Source organism: Sylvia atricapilla, chromosome 2 (genome assembly GCF_009819655.1).
Source record: "Sylvia atricapilla isolate bSylAtr1 chromosome 2, bSylAtr1.pri, whole genome shotgun sequence".
Classification (NCBI taxonomy): domain Eukaryota; kingdom Metazoa; phylum Chordata; class Aves; order Passeriformes; family Sylviidae; genus Sylvia; species Sylvia atricapilla.
In genome coordinates this window covers 13,552-30,000 of record NC_089141.1, presented here as the reverse complement: position 1 = coordinate 30,000, position 16,449 = coordinate 13,552, and the positions used below count along the sequence as shown (strand labels likewise).

Below are 16,449 nucleotides of genomic sequence, written 5' to 3'. Positions count from 1 at the left end.
CAGAGGAGCTTTGCCTTGGATGGATGTTCAAAGATTCCTGCTCAATCCCACCTTTCCCACAGATCATTCACCCCATAAAAATTCCATTCCCCAGCCACTGGCACTTCCAAAGGGGTGGAGGAGCCACTCCAAAGCTTCCCACAGATCCTTCAATCTCCATCTGGGGACAGATCCAGAGCCACAAATGACTGGCTGAGCTTATCACCCCTTCCAGGGGTGGGTTCAAGTCGGTGGCCACAGCCTTTGGTTTGGTGGCCATGGTCTTTGAGTTGGTGACCACAGCCCTCAAGCTGGTGACCACAACCTCTCTTTAAGCTGACAACCACAATTTCTGGGCACCACTGGACATCTCTCTGCTTTCACCTGCCCTCAAGACCCTCCTCGTGATGCTATCCTGACCACCTGGTTGCCTATCCCCCGGCCCACGTCCCACCAGACCAGGCTGATTCGAGTCTTTTTGAGCCCAACCAGAGGCCAGGAGCTTCCCTGGAACTCCCCCGAGGCACCTCAGGGGCACAGTTTGATGTAGGTGACGGTAGAACAGACCGAAAAGAGAGGGAACACCTTCTCCTGGAAGGCCACGTTGAAGGTGAAGATGTGCTGCATGTTCTCGGCGTCGTAGAAGGAGACCTCCTCGCCCTCGTAGTCCAGGTAGACGCGGACCCTGCTGAGCTTGTGGCCGAGGCACAGCGGCGTGCGCTGCGGCGAGGTGACGGCCCAGTAACGGCCCCCGTTCTGCTGCAGGGCCCAAATCCCCTCCTCGGGGGAGAACTGGGTCAGCCCCTTCCTGCGCACGGACTCGCGGGCCACGCCGAAGGCCCACCCGTCCGATGGTCCCACCTCCACCTCCCAGTAGTGACGCCCCGACTTGAAACCCGCGCTGGCCAAGACCCGCGAGTTGGTGTCGAAGCGTTTGGGGTTGTCGGGAAGCTCCTGCTTCCTGCAGCCCATCCGGACGCTCTTGAGGTCGGCGGAGAGGATCAGCAGGTGGTTGGCAGAGTCAGGGTCCAGGGTCAGGTCCTCTGGTGGGGACAGCAGTGACAGTGGTCAGAGCTCAGCCAGGGGCTGAGGAGCAAAACACCCGACTCAGGGTGGGGATGATCAGTTTCTGGACCAGCCCAGCCCTCAATAATCCCAGCCTGACCCCAATAACCCCACACCGACACCCCCATGGACACCCCAAATCTCTCCAGGGCGGCATTGATCTCATGCTTCTTCTGGGGTGACAACGAGGCCACCAGGAGCAAAGAGCACCATAAAAGCACGTGCAGACAATTTGTGGTTATCAACAGCAAAGATGGGCCTTAGATCAAGAATGCTTTTTCCACGCATAAACTGATTTTTTTGGTCTTTGTTTCCAGCTCATCCACACATGTGGGTGGGCTCCACATCCCCCTGGCATCAAAAATTGCAGAGTTTTGATCCCAAACCACACCAAAGGCATCCAAATCCTTGTGGGAAGCCATGATCTAAGGTCATCCATCCAAACCAAACATGCAGGTGCAACCTGGTCCCAAGAGCTTTTTTTCCCCCCTTTCCAAACTCAGGCTCAGACGAAGCAACGAGTGACCTTAAATTGTGGTTGTAGTCAGCAAAGTCACCACGAATCCACGAGACATTTTTTGGGGTGTCTAAAACGGGGCCTCAGGAGCTGAAACACAGCAGGTGCACATGCACCCACCCCCCTGGGCATGCAGTGAGGGGCCTTTGGCTTTTCGGTGGTGGCCACCAGGTTTCTTCTCATGTTTTCTGCACACTTTTGGCATTCCCAGGGCTGTCTGGGGCTCCTGTTTGTGAGCAGAATCCCTGGAAAAGGTCCAACCCACGGCTTGTCCTCCTTTGAGACCCCCCCCCCATGCTGGAGACCACAGCTTTAAAAGCAAAAAAATGAGCTTTTTCTTCTGAAAACTCTGCTCTGGGCACCTTCACACCAAGGGGGTGCAGGTTTTAATCAGGTCAGAGGGATGGGGCTGATCCCAGAATTCCTGCAGAGCCCATTCCCAGGGGCTCATTCAGCACGGAAATTCCTGTGGGCTGGGTTTGCCCCTCAAATCCGTGACCTCTCCAATGAAAAGGAGTAAATTCTTAATCAACTTTTAAAAAACAGTGAAATTCTGCTGGGGGTTAATTAAAATTCTTAAATAACTTAAGGAATTAACCAAATTCTGCTGGGATTTAACCCCTCTGACTTCACACTGGAGCAGATGCCAGAGCTCCCACCTTCCAACCCTAATTTCCTGCTGGAAACAGGAGCCCAGCAGAGCAAATCTGGCAGCCTAAGAGCCGGCTGTGGCTCCAAAAATGGCTTTTTGGTCTCAAATCTATGGGTTTGTTAAGTGCAAACAGGCAGAGAGGACCTGGCTGAGCTGTCAGATCCCCGGCGTCAGTTAGAAAAATCGGCTTTGGGCTCTGGAGCTGAGCAGGCTGGATCTGGAAATCATCGAGAGAGAAAAAATTAAGGAAAAAAAAAAAAAAAAAAAAAAAAAGAAAGAAATCTAGAGTGTCTTTTCCCTTTTTTTTTTTTTTTTCTTTTTTTTTTTTTTTTCCTTTTTGTCCCGCTCTCTTCGGCTTTGCAAAATACAACCACAATTTTGAGTCTTTGCTCTGGGTGCTATGTCTGAAATATCATCTTTTTTTACCTTTTTCACCTCTTCCCAGCTCGTCCTGCAAGTGTTCTGAAAAGAAGGAGGGACAGAGACATGAATGGTGACACCCTGAGAGACAGAAGGGATGTCCCACGTCTCCTTCAGGGAGCTGTGGCACCAAAGCATCAGCGAGAGCTGAGGATGGAGCACTGCAACAGGGGAGAATCCCCGTTAAATATATTTAATTTTCATTAAAAACTCCTTCTGGGCGTGAAGAAAACACAGGATTTATGTAAACCACATTTATCGTGCCCTGCCACATCTCGGCCTCAGGAATTTCAAGCCTCGAGCACATCCTTTAAACAAATTCTTGCCCCAGGGCATAATTCCATTCAGAAATGATTCGGTTTGTTCTCTTCTAGAGCTGTTCTTTTCGGTGCATTTTGCCTTTCCAGCTCTCTCAGCACCATCTCGTGGTTTCCTGCTTTGCTGCAAACCCAGGGCCTGGCAACCTCAGAATGAAATCCCTTGAAATGAAAGGTTTTATTGCACCAAAGCTGATGCTCACACTCGTATTTCCCCCTCTTTAAAACAACTCCACATTTCCTTTTCTGGCAGCCTGGCCAGGACGAGTCTCCTCCTGCTTGTGCCCATCTCCAGAATGAGAACGAGGATCTCCGGAATCCCTTTCCAACTGATTTCTGCTCCTGGTTTGGTGCCCGGGAGCCCTTGAGCAGCCCTCTGGGTATTCCCACCCCTCACTCCTGGAGGATTATTTTTCCAGCTTTTCTACTCACCTCGGAATTTCTTCAGGACCTTCTCCAGGACGACAGTTTTGAGAGAGAAGTTGCAGACGTGCATCTTCATGTCGGTGCAGACGGGGACGGGCTTGTGGCACTTCACGTCGTCGCTCCTGCCAGGGAAAAACAACGAGGGAATTGTTGATATTCCCCCATTTCCATCTCCCTTTGCCACAGCTGCTCCTGCCCCTTTCCCCCACGCAAAGGGATTTCACTCTTTTTGGGGTGAGGAAATCAGGATTTGGGTGTGGATGTTGAGGCTTGTCTGGGGTAATTTTTTGGGGGGTAACCTCCCCCTCCAACCAGTTGGTCCTGCTGCAGCTCCAGTGTCATTTTTGGAGCTTGCTGGTGCCTGAGCTCCAGTGCTGGGGGAGCTGTGTGGGAGCAAATAAGGGAATTTGGGGGTTCTGGCCTCGCTTGTCCCTTGAGGAGGCTCGCTGGTGGGAAGGAGACCCTGTGAAAACCAGATTTCCAAGGGGCTGGAAGAGAGGCAGGGCTTGCAGAGGGAGAGAGTGGGAGGCAAATTCCCTGACTCCGTCTGGCAGCTGGGCTGGACATTGACCTCCAGACAGGGACGGGGAGGGCTGGAAACCTGAAGGCAGCAGATTTCTTACCTGCTGATGACACCCATCACATCCTGGAAAGGGAAAAAAAGAGAGATTGAGTGAAACCCCTGAGCTCTGCCCCCACCCCCAGCGATTCCTGCTCATCACACCTGGCTGGGATGGACAAGGAAGTGATTTTTTCCCTCAGGCAGGGTGGATTGTGGAGGTGATTTCGGGTTCAAATACGCTCAATAAAGTTGCAACACCGCAAACAAACGACAAACTGAGACATTATTTGCCCATTCTGGTGCCTTTTAAACACATCCCAGAGCCCACACAAAGCCAGAGTAACCTCCCAGAGGCTCACAAAGGACCCTGGAGCCAGCCCAGACTTCCCAAACGCCTTTTTAATAAAATACCAACTATTGTTCTGGGGCAGCTTTTGTGGGCACCAGCACGGAGAGACCACGTGGGGTGAACTTCCACCCACACTCGAGTCCTGAAACCATCTGCAAATATTGACAGGACCCAGAAGGCTGCCTGGGAGAGAATTTAACCCTGTGCAGGTCTGCGGGAGCCACCAGCACAATCTGCCCAGTTCAGTAAAAACGAGCTCCGTTCAAAGGTCACCCTGCTGCTTTTTGGGGTGGGGAAAAGAGCTCTGGCACTTCAGGATTTGGGGCACCCAAGGTTGTTTTTCCAGCCTGGAAAGAAGAGTTTGGTGTAACTCAGCTCTGAACACCTTGAAACCAAGGGCTCGGGGGTGTTAGAAAAGTCCAGACAAGTTTATGGAGGAAAAAAAAAAATAAATAAAGCTGAAGAGGACACTCTGTTCCAGGGTGTTCCTCCATCAGAAAGACTTGGGGCACTCCGACACCTCTTGCACCACCCAGTCGTTAAAAACTGAACAAAAAAGGACTTCTACCCTCAAAACACCTCTACAGGACCCAAAAACGAGTTGGAAAAGGAGGAATAAGGTTGTGACTAGACACCTGACACCTCACCTTGAGGAACTCAAGCATGGGCTGCTGGATTTTCTCCTCCAGCTCGGTGATGAGCTTGTTGAGGAGCGTGATCTCCTTGGAGAGGTCAGTGATGTTCTCGTTCTGCCTCTTAGAGATGTTCTTCTCCATCTTCTCCAGCTGCCCCAGCAGGATGTGCTCCTGGTCGTGCAGGAACTGCCGCAGCCGCTCGAAGTCCGAGAGCAGCTTCTGCCGCTCGCTCTCGATGGTTTTCTGGGAAGGAAAGGGCAGGAAGCAGGGAGGGTGGAGCAGCAAGGTGGGCCAGGCTGGCTCGGTGGGTTTTGCCCCGGAAAAAGCCCCTCAAAACCACTTGTCTTCGGGGGATGGTCTGAGAGAGGAATTATTTCAGGTTTTGTCCCTTTCTGTTGCCACAGGGATGAGGTGCAGAGGAAAAGGAAGGGTGGAGGAGAGTCCCGGAGCCAGCCCTGCTCTCAGATGCTCCAGCACGATCGCTGAGGTCAGCGAGGCTCTGGCTGATTGATGGTGGTGGGGCCAGGAGGGAGGAGAAAACCAGCCCTTTCCCTTTTCCAGGCTCTGGGGCACGCAGGGAATCCTGACCCCGTTCCAGACTTCCCCACCACCCCATCCTGGGACCCACCAGCAGCTCCTGGGTTTTCTTATCGTCATTCACTTTGAACTCCAGCAGCTCCTGCCGCTCCTTCCTCAGGAAATCCAAGCGCACCTGGATTTTCTCCTGGGAACAAGAGGAGAGGATGTTGCTGGTGTTGCTTTCTCTCCCTCACTGCGTCCCTCTGCCTGCGGGATTTGCTCTTTTTCGGGTGGGATGGGGAAGGGAGGAAAATCCCTCCAGCTCAGCTCCGCCCTGCCAGCAGCCCGGAGGACCCCCAGAGCCCCTCCCCAAAAAAAGGAGCAGAGGGTGCTGAGGATGGGACATGCCCTGATCCCACGGGCTCCTGGCACAGGAGAAGGCCGGCCCGGCTTTAATGAACCTCACTCATCTCTGGAAGCTCTCCCAGCCCTCAGACAGCTGCGGGGGTTTGTCCCATCAGCCGTTCCCCTCCCGGCGAGGGGAACCCACCCCAGAACCCAGGGGAACGCAGCAGAGGAGGCGCACATCCAGAGAGGACGCCTTCTCCCGGCTTTTTTGGGAGGCTGGGCAGCACCTCCAGCTCTTTAGGAGGGCGTTCGAGCCGGGTGACACCGCGGGGACAAACGCAGCTCCCTGGACAGTCTCCCACGCCACGCACGGACAGACGGACGGACGGACCTTGTACTCCTCGGAGGCCTCGTCCACGGGCACCACGGCGTGGGGCCGGTGCTCGCGGGACCTGTCGCACACCACGCAGATGGTCCTGCGGTCGTCCTTGCAGTAGAGCTTCAGCGCCTCGCGGTGCTTGGGGCAGAGCCCGTCCTCCTCGGCGCCCTTGGCCCCGCGCAGCGTGAACTGGCTGATGATCTCGGACATGTTCGCCAGCTGCCGGTTGGGACGGAAGCTTTTCTGCTGGAAAACCTCCCGGCACTGAGGGCACGGGAAGTCCATCTCCAGGTCCTGCCAGCTCTTGACGATGCAGGCGCGGCAGAAGTTGTGCCCGCACTCGATGGACACGGGGTCCTTGAAGAACTCCAGGCACACGGAGCAAGTGGCTTCGTCCTGCAGGTTCCCGGGCAGGAAGACGGCTGCCATGGCCTCTCTCCTGCGGGTGGGGAATGGTTTCAGCAGGGCTGGAACAGGCACGCCTGGCACCCGGCCCCACGGGGGAGGTGCTTTTCCAGGAACACCCGGGGTCACTCCTGCAGTGTCCGGTTTCTCCAGCCCGGGGACGGCGACCTCGGCCTTGGGGACATGCAAGAAAGCAGGAACGCCGCCCTCTGCTCCCCGCCCTCTGCTCCCCGCAGGTCCTGGGCTTCCTGGATTTTTTTTTTTTTTCCTCCTTTCAGTAGGAGGTGGGAAGAGGAAAATCTTTTGGGATGCCCTCCCGTTTGGAGATGTCACCGCCTCTGGATGGAGCTGATTTATGGCTGAGCTGGTGCTGAATCTGAGCCCTGGGGCTTGTGTCGAGCAGCTGCTCCAGGCTCAAATCCAGGGAACCATCTGAGCCCTCGTTAAAGTCCTCTTTCGCCTCTGAGACTTCAGTCAGGGACTCAGATGATCTGGTTGAGCTCCAGGGCTCATCAGGGGCCATAAAAAGCAACAGGAGAAAGGGAATACACGAGGATGCAAAACCCTTATCAAGATATATGGGTGAGTTTCCCTAATCCATAAAGATCAGTCTCAGGATTTGGGGTCCTGCATCTCCACATAAAACAGCCTTGGTCTTCCAGAAATATTTCGTGCAGGTTTGGAGGTCATGCGTTAAATGGGAATGATAACTGAAATAAATATAATGTCTCTGGGGCTGGGGTTGTCCATAACCTGGTGGTTTCCACTTGGGACTTCACCAAGGTCTTGTCAGGGCAAACTGGGACAGGAGAGAGTGACGGTCACCCTGAGGGGGTTCATGTTACCATGGACTGGCAGTGGGGGATTCTCTAGGGAGCGATTTGTCTTCTCCTAATGAGAACCTGAAATCAGATCGAGTGATCCATAAATTCTGATTTGAAAGCCAGCCCCTGTTGATAAAACACCTCTGAGTCGAGGTTTGGACACATCTGGAGCTATGGCAGGGGGACAAATCCTGGCTCCAGAGGTTGTGCTGGAGGAATTAATGAGCAAAACCAGTCCTGGAATTGTCCTGCAGAGCATTACCACCTCTGTGCATGTTTATCTGCCGCTTCCCATATATTTATATTTTTATATATTTATAGGTCTTTATATCACTCCCTGTGGGAGGGGAAATTCTTCTCTCCTACCTTCCACTTCTTTTGATCTGTAAACAAACACGAAAGTGTGTGTTTTTTCCCATTGCACGCATTTTCCCTCACGTTCGTGCAGCGGAAGGATGAGGTGATGCCCGTGAACTGTTGGTAAACCCACACCCCAACCCGGGGACGCACAACCAGCCAAGGAAAAGAGCGAGTCCCCCGGACAGGAGCCGCTGGCAGCCCGGGTGTGAAAAGCAAGGGACAGAGGCGCATCCCAAACCCTCCCCGTGTCCCCGGCTGCCCCCGCGTACCTCGGAGCGGAGGCATCGGAAAGGGGGGTCCTCCCGGAGCGCCCGAATCGCGCCGGGTTTTGCGTCGGGACGGGTCTAGAGGGGGCCAGCTGGGCGGCCAGCCGGGTGGCCGCGGGGTCCCAGCGGGACGGGGTCCGCGGCAGCCGCTCCGCAGAGCTCCGGCGAAGGAAACCGGCCGCGGCCGCGGCTGCCTCGGACATCGCGGCACCGCTGGAGCTCCGGTTCCCCGCGGGGGCCCCATTTGTCCCCTCTGTCACCACCACCACCACCCCCCTCCCGTCTCACTTACCATTCTTTCCCCTCCCCCATTGCTTCTATCCTGGGCACCCACAGAGGTCTCCTCCTCCTCCTCCTCCTCCCCGGGCGCTCGGCTCTGCTCCTCTCCTCCGTGCCAAAGCTCTTTTCCCTGCCCAGCGCCAGGATCGCGTTTCCAGCACCTCCCTCCACCTGTCCCCAAGCCCGGACCTTCTCCCTGGGCTCTCGGCAGCCCTTTAACCCTCTCCAGGAACCTCATCCCTTCTTCCAGAGGCTCGGTGGGGCTGGGGAAGGAGCAGAGCTTTTCATCCCTCTTCCCAAATGGTCAGAAAATTACTCATCTCGCTGCTCATGTTGGAGGGGAAAAGAAATAAAATGTTTCCTGTGGGGCATCTCCCACCTGCCACAGGTGTGTGGGTCAGGTGAGGAGAGCTCAGGACACCCAAACCGACAGGAGGAGGGGGAAAAGAAAAGGGAAAAGGCAACGTGAGTCCCTGTCAGGTAAATATCTATTGAGATATATATATATATAGACAGATAGTTAGATATAGATATAGATATAGATATAGATATAGATATAGATATAGATATAGATATAGATATAGATATAGATATAGATATAGATATAGATATGATATTATAATAATACATTATATATATAGCTATTGAGATATATATATATATATATATATAATATCAGTCAGTGTCTACTGGATGCACACATCCCTTATTTCCCCTGGCTTCCCTGATGCTCCTCTCCCAAAATTCCCAGCCAGGAATTTCCCAGCCCTGCACTGGAGAGGAAAAAAAAAAACTCCAAAACCTGGGATGGGACCAGGAGGAAGCTCCTTGGCTCGTCCTTGGGTTTTGGGTGTCAGGATCGTGTTCGGGGCCACCAGCTGCTCCCAGAGCACCAGGAATGCTGAGTCGGGAGAGCTGGAAAGAGGAGCGGCTGCCCGGGGCAGGGAAACAAGGACACGAGCCAGATGCAGCCGCCGGTGCCGAGCCTGAGGGTTTATTTTAGAGCTGAGACTAAATCAAGGTGCGCGGCTGGAGCCTCGCAGAGCCGCCGTCCGCAATTGAGAGCGAGGAGCACTCGGGATTCGTTCCAGGAGCTCCGGATCGTGACAGAACCGATCCTGCCCCCGGCGCGGGTCAGTCCGTGGGCTCCTTGCCCCACTCCTCGTTGCAGAGGTCGGTCTCGCAGCAGGAATAGCGGGAGGTCAGGCGGGACTCGACGTCCGACGCCCGCTCCCGGCCGCAGTTCAGGGCGGAGGTGCAGCCCTGCTGGTAATAAACGGTCGCCTTCCCTGCAGGGAGAGGAGAGAGCGCCAGAAACACCGTAAAAATCACACTTTGGGCTTTGAGGAGAGAGAAACCGAGCTCTGAAATGTACCCCTCAAATCAAGTCACGGCTTGGTTTAATTAAGAAAAAAAGAAAATCAGGGAATGTGCCCACGGAGACAACCGCTGTTCCCTGGCTTCTTTGGAAGGGAGAGTCTCCTCTCGGCTTAAAACCGACTTTTTGGAACTTTTTTGGGACAACCTCCACAGAGAGGCTTAACTCAACCCCTCCCATCTGCGCTTTCCCTGCAGCATCCTCACTCATCCACAGGAGCCGTTTGGTTTTCCAGGGGTGGGGAGAACCTCCCTGAAGGACAGGAGAGGATGAGGAAGGCCAAGGAGAGGATGAGGAAGGCCGAGGAGAGGATAGGGAAGCCAAGGAGAGGATGAGGAAGGCCAAGGAGAGGATGAGGAAGGCCGAGGAGAGGACAGGGAAGCCAAGGAGAGGATGAGGAAGGCCAAGGAGAGGATGAGGAAGGCCAAGGAAGGGATGGAGAAGGCCGAGGAGAGGACGGGGAAGCCAGGGAGAGGATGAGGAAGGCCAAGGAGAGGATGAGGAAGGCCGAGGAGAGGACAGGGAAGCCAAGGAGAGGATGAAGAAGGCCAAGGAGAGGATGAGGAAGGCCAAGGACACCCCCAGAGAACCCACCCAGGCTGGCTCTGATGACGGCACACTTCTCGCGGCGCTCGCAGGTCGTCACGTTGCTGCCCCAGAGGCAGCCCACCACGGCCACCTTGTACTTGCAGACGTGGCATCGAAGGGCCTGGGCTGCAGCAGAGGAGAGAGAAAACAGGATGAACTTCGGGAAGAACTGGGGAGAATTCCTCCTGGGATTGGGATGGGGCTGGGGATGGGTTAGGGTTACTGGACCCGTTTTGTTCCCCGCTCACCAACTCCCACACACAGGACGAGGCTCAGCCCCAGCAGGAGCAGTTTCATCGTGGGGCAGGTCCTGGTTTCCATCCTCTTCCCAGCCCGGCCCGGCACTCCCTGGAATGGAAACAACTCAGGAATTCATCTCTGGGATGAGTTCCCTCAGTGCTCAGCCCGGGGATGGGGTGGGGCAAAAAAAAAAAACCAAACCAACCCAACCGGGGCAAAACCCTCCCGCTTCTTTTGTTTTGTGCCTTTTGGGGCAAAACGAGCAGAGAAAAGCTTGGTTTGCCTTTATGAGATAATCCTTAAAAAAGGAAATGTGGGGAATTCTGGCAGCTTTAGCGGTTCTGGTTCCAGGGCAGGAGCATCCCATGGGAATAAAACGATTTAATGAGGAAAAGAGGGACTTTATTGCCGAAGGTGCTGAGCCACAGCGCCGGCAACTGAACCCATACCGGGCGGATTTGGGTAAATAAAAGAAAAAAAGTCAGATTTCGGTGAACAAAGGGATAAAAACTTGTTTGCCGCCCAACGTGGGGCTCGAACCCACGACCCTGAGATTAAGAGTCTCATGCTCTACCGACTGAGCTAGCCGGGCTCCTGATAGGGATATTTTTCCACTGTTTTTTGACTAAAAACATAAATTTCATTTGGCTTTTCTAAAATGTTTTATTATCTAAAAATTAATTCGGTCTCTCTTTTATAAAATATACAACTAAGAGTAAGAAATATAGAAGTATAGAGTAAAAAAAGTATACGGAAATAATAAATCTATATTTGTATACTATAATATAGGCTATATTGATATGCTATAATACATGTTATCCATTTATTTACATATGCTAGATGATGTATTCATACATTTTATACGTATTTATACATAAATTAGACACCATATAATTCATTTTGTTCATACCTTTATGCATTGTTATATATACTTTATATAAATATATTTAAATGTAATATTCAATAATTTAACAATAAACATTAAACAAATTTTCATTATATTATATTAGATATTAAATAATATTAAAACCTATCTAAAACCGATTTTAGATATCCCGAAAATCCCCCCAAAGCCCCGGTACCTTTCCCAGGTGTCTCTCCTCCGCGCCCCCGGCCCCGTGTCCCCGCGCTCCCTTTATCCCGGCGCTGCCCTCGGGGCCTGAACGACCCCGCATCCCTCGGGAGGAGCCGTGCCCCGGGAACAATGCTCGGGAACACCTGGACAAACACCCGGGACACGCGGTCACGGCCGTGCCCGGCTCCTGGAGCCCCTTTGTCCCCGTGTCCCGAAGGGGAATGTCCCTTTGTCCCCGTGTCCCGAAGGGGAATGTCCCTTTGTCCCCTCATCCCAAAGCGGAATGTCCCCTGACCCCAAAGGGGAATGTCCCTTTGTCCCTTTGCCCCCTTGTCCCCTCATCCCAAAGCGGAATGTCCCCTCATCCCAAAGCGGAATGTCCCTTTATCCCCGTGTCCCGAAGGGGAGTGTCCCCTCATCCCAAAGCGGAATGTCCCCTGACCCCAAAGGGGAATGTCCCTTTGTCCCTTTGCCCCCTTGTCCCCTCATCCCAAAGGGGAACCGCCCCAAGGAACCCGCAAACCGCCCGGATTTGGGAACCGGGGCTGGAACCGGAGCCCGGAGCGCCGCTGGATCCCCTGCCCAGGGGGTTTCTCTGCCTTAATTAACGACAGGGGTAATTAGCGCGTGATTGATTGCGCTGCCTCCCGGCTCCGGGTTATTTCCGAGGCTTTTGGTGCCAGCCCCATCCCGATATTTGTGCAGCTGCCCGGGACCTTCCCGAGCGTGAAATTCCTGGTGTCGGCCCAAACCCTCCTTTTTGGGGGCTCAAATCCTCATTTCTAAGTTCCAAACTCCCCTTTTCGGCCACACCTCCAATTTTACATCAAATCCACCCGTTTTTAGGGCACAACGCCTGGTTTTCAAGGGCACAAACCCACTTTTTAGGGCACAAAACCCCCTCATTTCCAAGTTTTTGGGTTTATCTCAGTTTCATTGGGTTGTTTTTTTTTGTTTTGGTTTGGTTTTTTTGTGGTTTTGGTTTTTTTGGGGTTTTTTTTGTCTGTTGCTTTTTGGGGGCTTTTTACTACTAAGGGTTGATTATCAAAAGGTATGATAATAATAATAGTTATTAAAATTAAAAGAAATAATATTTTTTAGAGGAATAGTGCTTGAGGGGGAAAGAACTTCAAAATGGAACAACGATATCGGGAAGGAACAATCATTCTCACGGAATAAAAATAGGAAAACCCGGCACAATAATTCCAAAAGGAATTATGATGATGGTGATGGTGGTGGTTGATGATGATGATGAAAAAAAAATAAAAGGACAATAATTTAAAAGGTAATAAGAATTTAAAACGGAAGGGTAGTTTCAAGAAGGAATAATCATTTTTAAAGAATAAAAATAGTAGAAACCAGAGTAACTGTTTAAAAGTAAATAATTATATAATTAATGATAACAGTAATGATAGCAAAAAGAAATCATAAACTAAGATTTAAATAGGAATAAAAAGATTTAAACACTAAAAAAAAGTGAGAGGAAAGGAATATTAGCTGTAAAAATTACGATAAATGAAGGGCAAAAAGTATAATATTTGGGTACAAAAGAACTCTTTTCCGCCCAACGTGGGGCTCGAACCCACGACCCTGAGATTAAGAGTCTCATGCTCTACCGACTGAGCTAGCCGGGCTGCGAGCGCTCCCGCGCCTCAAAAAAATCAGGATTCGGGCCAGGAATCTGGAATTTTCCGGGGAATCCGGGCAGAGGATTCCGCCCCTTGTGCTGTTTCCTCCGCTGAAGCTAAAAATATTTTAAGGTTGGTTTGTTTGGGGTTTTTTTTTACATAAAACCTAAAGCATTGGTCCTTTTAAAAAAACTTTTTTCCCTTTCCAAAATTATTATTATTATTATTCATTTTTCAATTATAGCTCCGCTTTTCAAAAGTTATCCATACCTCGTTTTTTTGTTTTCAAATTATTATTCCCTTTTCCAAATCGCTGTTCACTTTTAGAAATTATTTTCCCTTATTTCACTTTATTTTCCTTTTTCAATTTTTTTTTTTTTTTTTACCGTGGTCACTAAAAGATGGAGCTGGGGCAGGCGGAAGGGGAAGGGAGAGGTACAAAAAGAGGAGAAAAAAGGGGTTTGGAGATATGAAATTCTAGAAAGATTTTTTTAAAAGGGATTTTTTTGCGGGCGGTAAAAGAACCCTTCCCTGACCGGGAATCGAACCCGGGCCGCGGCGGTGAGAGCGCCGAATCCTAACCACTAGACCACCAGGGAGCTCTGTGGGCGCTCACAGCCCCCAAAATACAGACCGGACAAGATCTTTTTTGGGTTGAATTCGGTAAAAAAAGGGTCATTGCGTGAGTTTCCCCCCTTTATCTCTTGCCCTCTGAACGGAAAAATCGCCCCGGTTTAACCTGTCCCAACCCACCCTTGGCTCATTCCCCACGCCGGCGCCTCCTCAGTGGCTTCTCAGGCACCTGGAGCACAGAGATCACCCGCAAAAAAAGCCCTTTTTACCCCCAAAAAGCCTTTTTTACCCTCATCCGGACACCCTGTCCCCAACTACACCAGAACTGGGCGGCTTTAGCAGTTTTCCAGAGGTTGGGCTCATCTCCATGTTTTCCACACAGAGGGAAAACGCCCCAGAATCCGGCCGGTCCCTCATTTCGTGGGGCAGAAAAAGCCGATTATGGACATTCCAGCAGCTCCAAAAATCCGGGAGAAGCTGTGGGTGACTCTACAGGGAAGGGATCTGTCCAGTCCTTGGGTTTCATGAGGATTTTGGATCATTTTACTGATTTTTTCCCTTCAAATCCGAGCAGGCTGCGCTGTGCATAATGCAGTATCAGCCTGGATGTGCCAGAGCAACGGGAATAAAAGAGGAGGATGAGGAAGGTGAATTCCAGCAGGAAAACTGCCCCTATCCCGCCGCTCCCAACACCCGAATTTCTGGAATAATGGGAAACACGGAGCCAAGAGCTCAGAAGGCGGCCGGGAGGGAGATGAACTGGAATTCTGGCCGCTATTCCAGGTCACGTCCCAAGAACAAACGACTCCATCCAGGAGCAGGAACGCGTGACCGCAACGCCTCCTCCTCTCCCCTTCACACAATACCCTTTCTTCTTTGTTTTTTTCGGAGTTCTTTTCGGGGACGAATGAACCCAAAATGATTTGGGGGAAGGGAAGGAAGTCGCCGCTTGGTTTTCCAGCACTCTGTGGGTGCGACACCGAGGAAGGGCTGGATTTCAACATTGTGAATGGTTTTTTTCCACCTTTTCCTCTCCGTCTCTGACCAAGGCGGGCCTTAACGGAGCAGCGCGATGGAAATGCGAATTATGCTTACCTGGGCCTCTGATAATTTGATTTTTTTAAATAATTTCCCCTCTAGGGAGAAAACGCAAGAAGTGATAGAGGAAAAGGAAGCGGGGAGCAGAGGGGGTAACAGCTCAGAACTCCCAAAAATAACCCTTAGGTTAAACCCCAGTTAGCGAACTGGTGGAAAAACGAACAAATTCCTCCAAAATACGAGTGTTTCTGCCTGGTTTCGAACCAGGGACCTTTCGCGTGTTAGGCGAACGTGATAACCACTACACTACAGAAACTATTACGCTTGTTGATCTCGGAGTGAAAGAATTAATAAAAAACAGATTTATTTTTCCTTTGCCTGCCAATGTTTTTTACATAATTTGGCCCGTTTTCCGTTTTCTTCCTTGAAGGATTTTTCCCCAACACTCACCGGGGCCTCCCTCCGGAGGCTGCCACGACCAGGAACCCCCCCAAAAATCCAGTTTGGATCATCAGGAAAAGAATTCCCCGCCGAAAACTATTTCAGACTCCCAAAGGTCCACGAGTGCCCGCCCGTCCTTCAAGGTCAGAGTTTGTTCTCCCAAACCCGAGCTAAACCACCCGGAATTCTCACAGCGCCCCAGAAAACCACCCGAATCCTACCGGGCCTGGGAAAACACGGGGAAAAGACCCAAAAGGTACTCAGTTGTTTCTGCCCGGTTTCGAACCGGGGACCTTTCGCGTGTGAGGCGAACGTGATAACCACTACACTACAGAAACCACCTGTAAACCCCCGTTCGCGCTTTTTCTGTAATTTCGGGAACCCAAATTCCCTCCGCGGCTGCTCCCGAATATTTCCAATCCCCACGAGAAAAGGGTTTCTTGGTTTCGATCGATTCTTCTGGTATCTTTAGTATTTGGGGAAGGGGCATGAGATTAATTTTGAATTTTCCACGATTTTCTCCTCTTTTGGATTCTTTCCGCGCCCGGAGGGAAGAGGCGGCTTTGGGGCGGTTCCTCGGATGTAAAAAATCGCTGTGAATGGAAAATTTTGGGTGAAAAACAGGTCCCTGGTGGTCTAGTGGTCAGGATTCGGCGCTTTCACCGCCGCGGCCCGGGTTCGATTCCCGGTCAGGGAACGAGGCGTTAGCATTTTCCTAAAAATCAAAGTGAATTCCCCAGTTCCAGCCGATTTCGGGTGGATTTGTACCCTTTAAAAATGAGGCGGGGACTTCAAATCCACCGAATGAATGTTAATTGCTATTCCTGCGGCAATCACATCCCCACACTCTCCCGGCAGTGAAATTTTGGACATAATTTTTTTGCCCCGAATCACCACATTTTTTGCGGGAGACGAGGGCACTTTTAGCGGTTTCTGCCCGCAAACGCTTCTCCGCAGGGAAAGCATTGATATGTAAACTAAAATAAACCAATTTTGGGTTATAAACAGGGATTTTTTTTTTTTTTACCAGCGCCAGGTAAAGGAATAAAAATTAAATACTTTAGTACTATAAACACACATTTCTTTTTTTCTTTTCTTTTTTTTTTTTTTTTTTTTTTTGCCAGCATCGCCATGAAGGAATTCAGAGGAATGTTAAGACATAGAAATAATTAAAAAATTGAGTTAA

At 51.3% G+C, this 16,449-nt stretch overlaps 2 protein-coding genes and 6 non-coding genes across 8 annotated transcripts in view; 1 reads left to right on the top strand and 7 right to left on the bottom strand.

The window, feature by feature from the left end:
• TRIM7 (tripartite motif containing 7) overlaps positions 1-8,226 on the bottom strand; it is an 8,753-nt gene extending 527 nt beyond the window's left edge. Inside the window, exons 1-8 of the mRNA XM_066340569.1 lie at positions 8,027-8,226; positions 6,181-6,607; positions 5,551-5,646; positions 4,935-5,165; positions 4,000-4,022; positions 3,383-3,498; positions 2,640-2,675; positions 1-1,022 (exon numbers count right to left, since the gene is read on the bottom strand). The exon at positions 1-1,022 is cut by the window's left edge and continues 527 nt beyond it. Coding sequence (XP_066196666.1) covers positions 508-1,022; positions 2,640-2,675; positions 3,383-3,498; positions 4,000-4,022; positions 4,935-5,165; positions 5,551-5,646; positions 6,181-6,607; positions 8,027-8,226 — 1,644 coding nt within the window. The 3' untranslated portion in view covers positions 1-507. The remainder of the gene's footprint in view (positions 1,023-2,639; positions 2,676-3,382; positions 3,499-3,999; positions 4,023-4,934; positions 5,166-5,550; positions 5,647-6,180; positions 6,608-8,026) is intronic.
• Positions 8,227-9,436: 1,210 nt separating this feature from the next.
• Positions 9,437-10,589, bottom strand: LOC136375204 (ly6/PLAUR domain-containing protein 2-like). Its single transcript, XM_066340573.1, has 3 exons — positions 10,517-10,589; positions 10,275-10,394; positions 9,437-9,591 (listed from the first exon to the last, which is right to left on the bottom strand). Exons 1-3 carry the CDS (start codon positions 10,587-10,589, stop codon positions 9,437-9,439), a joined length of 348 nt encoding a protein of 115 aa, XP_066196670.1.
• Positions 10,590-11,027: 438 nt separating this feature from the next.
• Positions 11,028-11,100, bottom strand: TRNAK-CUU (transfer RNA lysine (anticodon CUU)). The gene has a single exon. It is a non-coding gene; the product is annotated as a tRNA-Lys (tRNA).
• Positions 11,101-13,144: 2,044 nt separating this feature from the next.
• Positions 13,145-13,217, bottom strand: TRNAK-CUU (transfer RNA lysine (anticodon CUU)). The gene has a single exon. It is a non-coding gene; the product is annotated as a tRNA-Lys (tRNA).
• Positions 13,218-13,738: 521 nt separating this feature from the next.
• Positions 13,739-13,810, bottom strand: TRNAE-CUC (transfer RNA glutamic acid (anticodon CUC)). The gene has a single exon. It is a non-coding gene; the product is annotated as a tRNA-Glu (tRNA).
• A 1,255-nt stretch (positions 13,811-15,065) lies between these two features.
• On the bottom strand, positions 15,066-15,138 carry TRNAV-AAC (transfer RNA valine (anticodon AAC)). Its single transcript has one exon. It is a non-coding gene; the product is annotated as a tRNA-Val (tRNA).
• Positions 15,139-15,528: 390 nt separating this feature from the next.
• Positions 15,529-15,601, bottom strand: TRNAV-CAC (transfer RNA valine (anticodon CAC)). Its single transcript has one exon. It is a non-coding gene; the product is annotated as a tRNA-Val (tRNA).
• Positions 15,602-15,888: 287 nt separating this feature from the next.
• Positions 15,889-15,960, top strand: TRNAE-UUC (transfer RNA glutamic acid (anticodon UUC)). The gene has a single exon. It is a non-coding gene; the product is annotated as a tRNA-Glu (tRNA).
• Positions 15,961-16,449: the final 489 nt, after the last annotated feature.

Coding starts and splice junctions, on each gene's coding strand:
- LOC136375204 (XM_066340573.1), bottom strand. CDS start 10,589: ATGGAAACCAGGACCTGCCCCACGATGAAACTGCTCCTGCTGGGGCTG. Junction 10,395..10,516: donor CGTCCTGTGTGTGGGAGTTG/GTGAGCGGGGAA, acceptor CCTCTGCTGCAG/CCCAGGCCCTTCGATGCCAC. Junction 9,592..10,274: donor CGTCATCAGAGCCAGCCTGG/GTGGGTTCTCTG, acceptor CTCTCCCTGCAG/GGAAGGCGACCGTTTATTAC.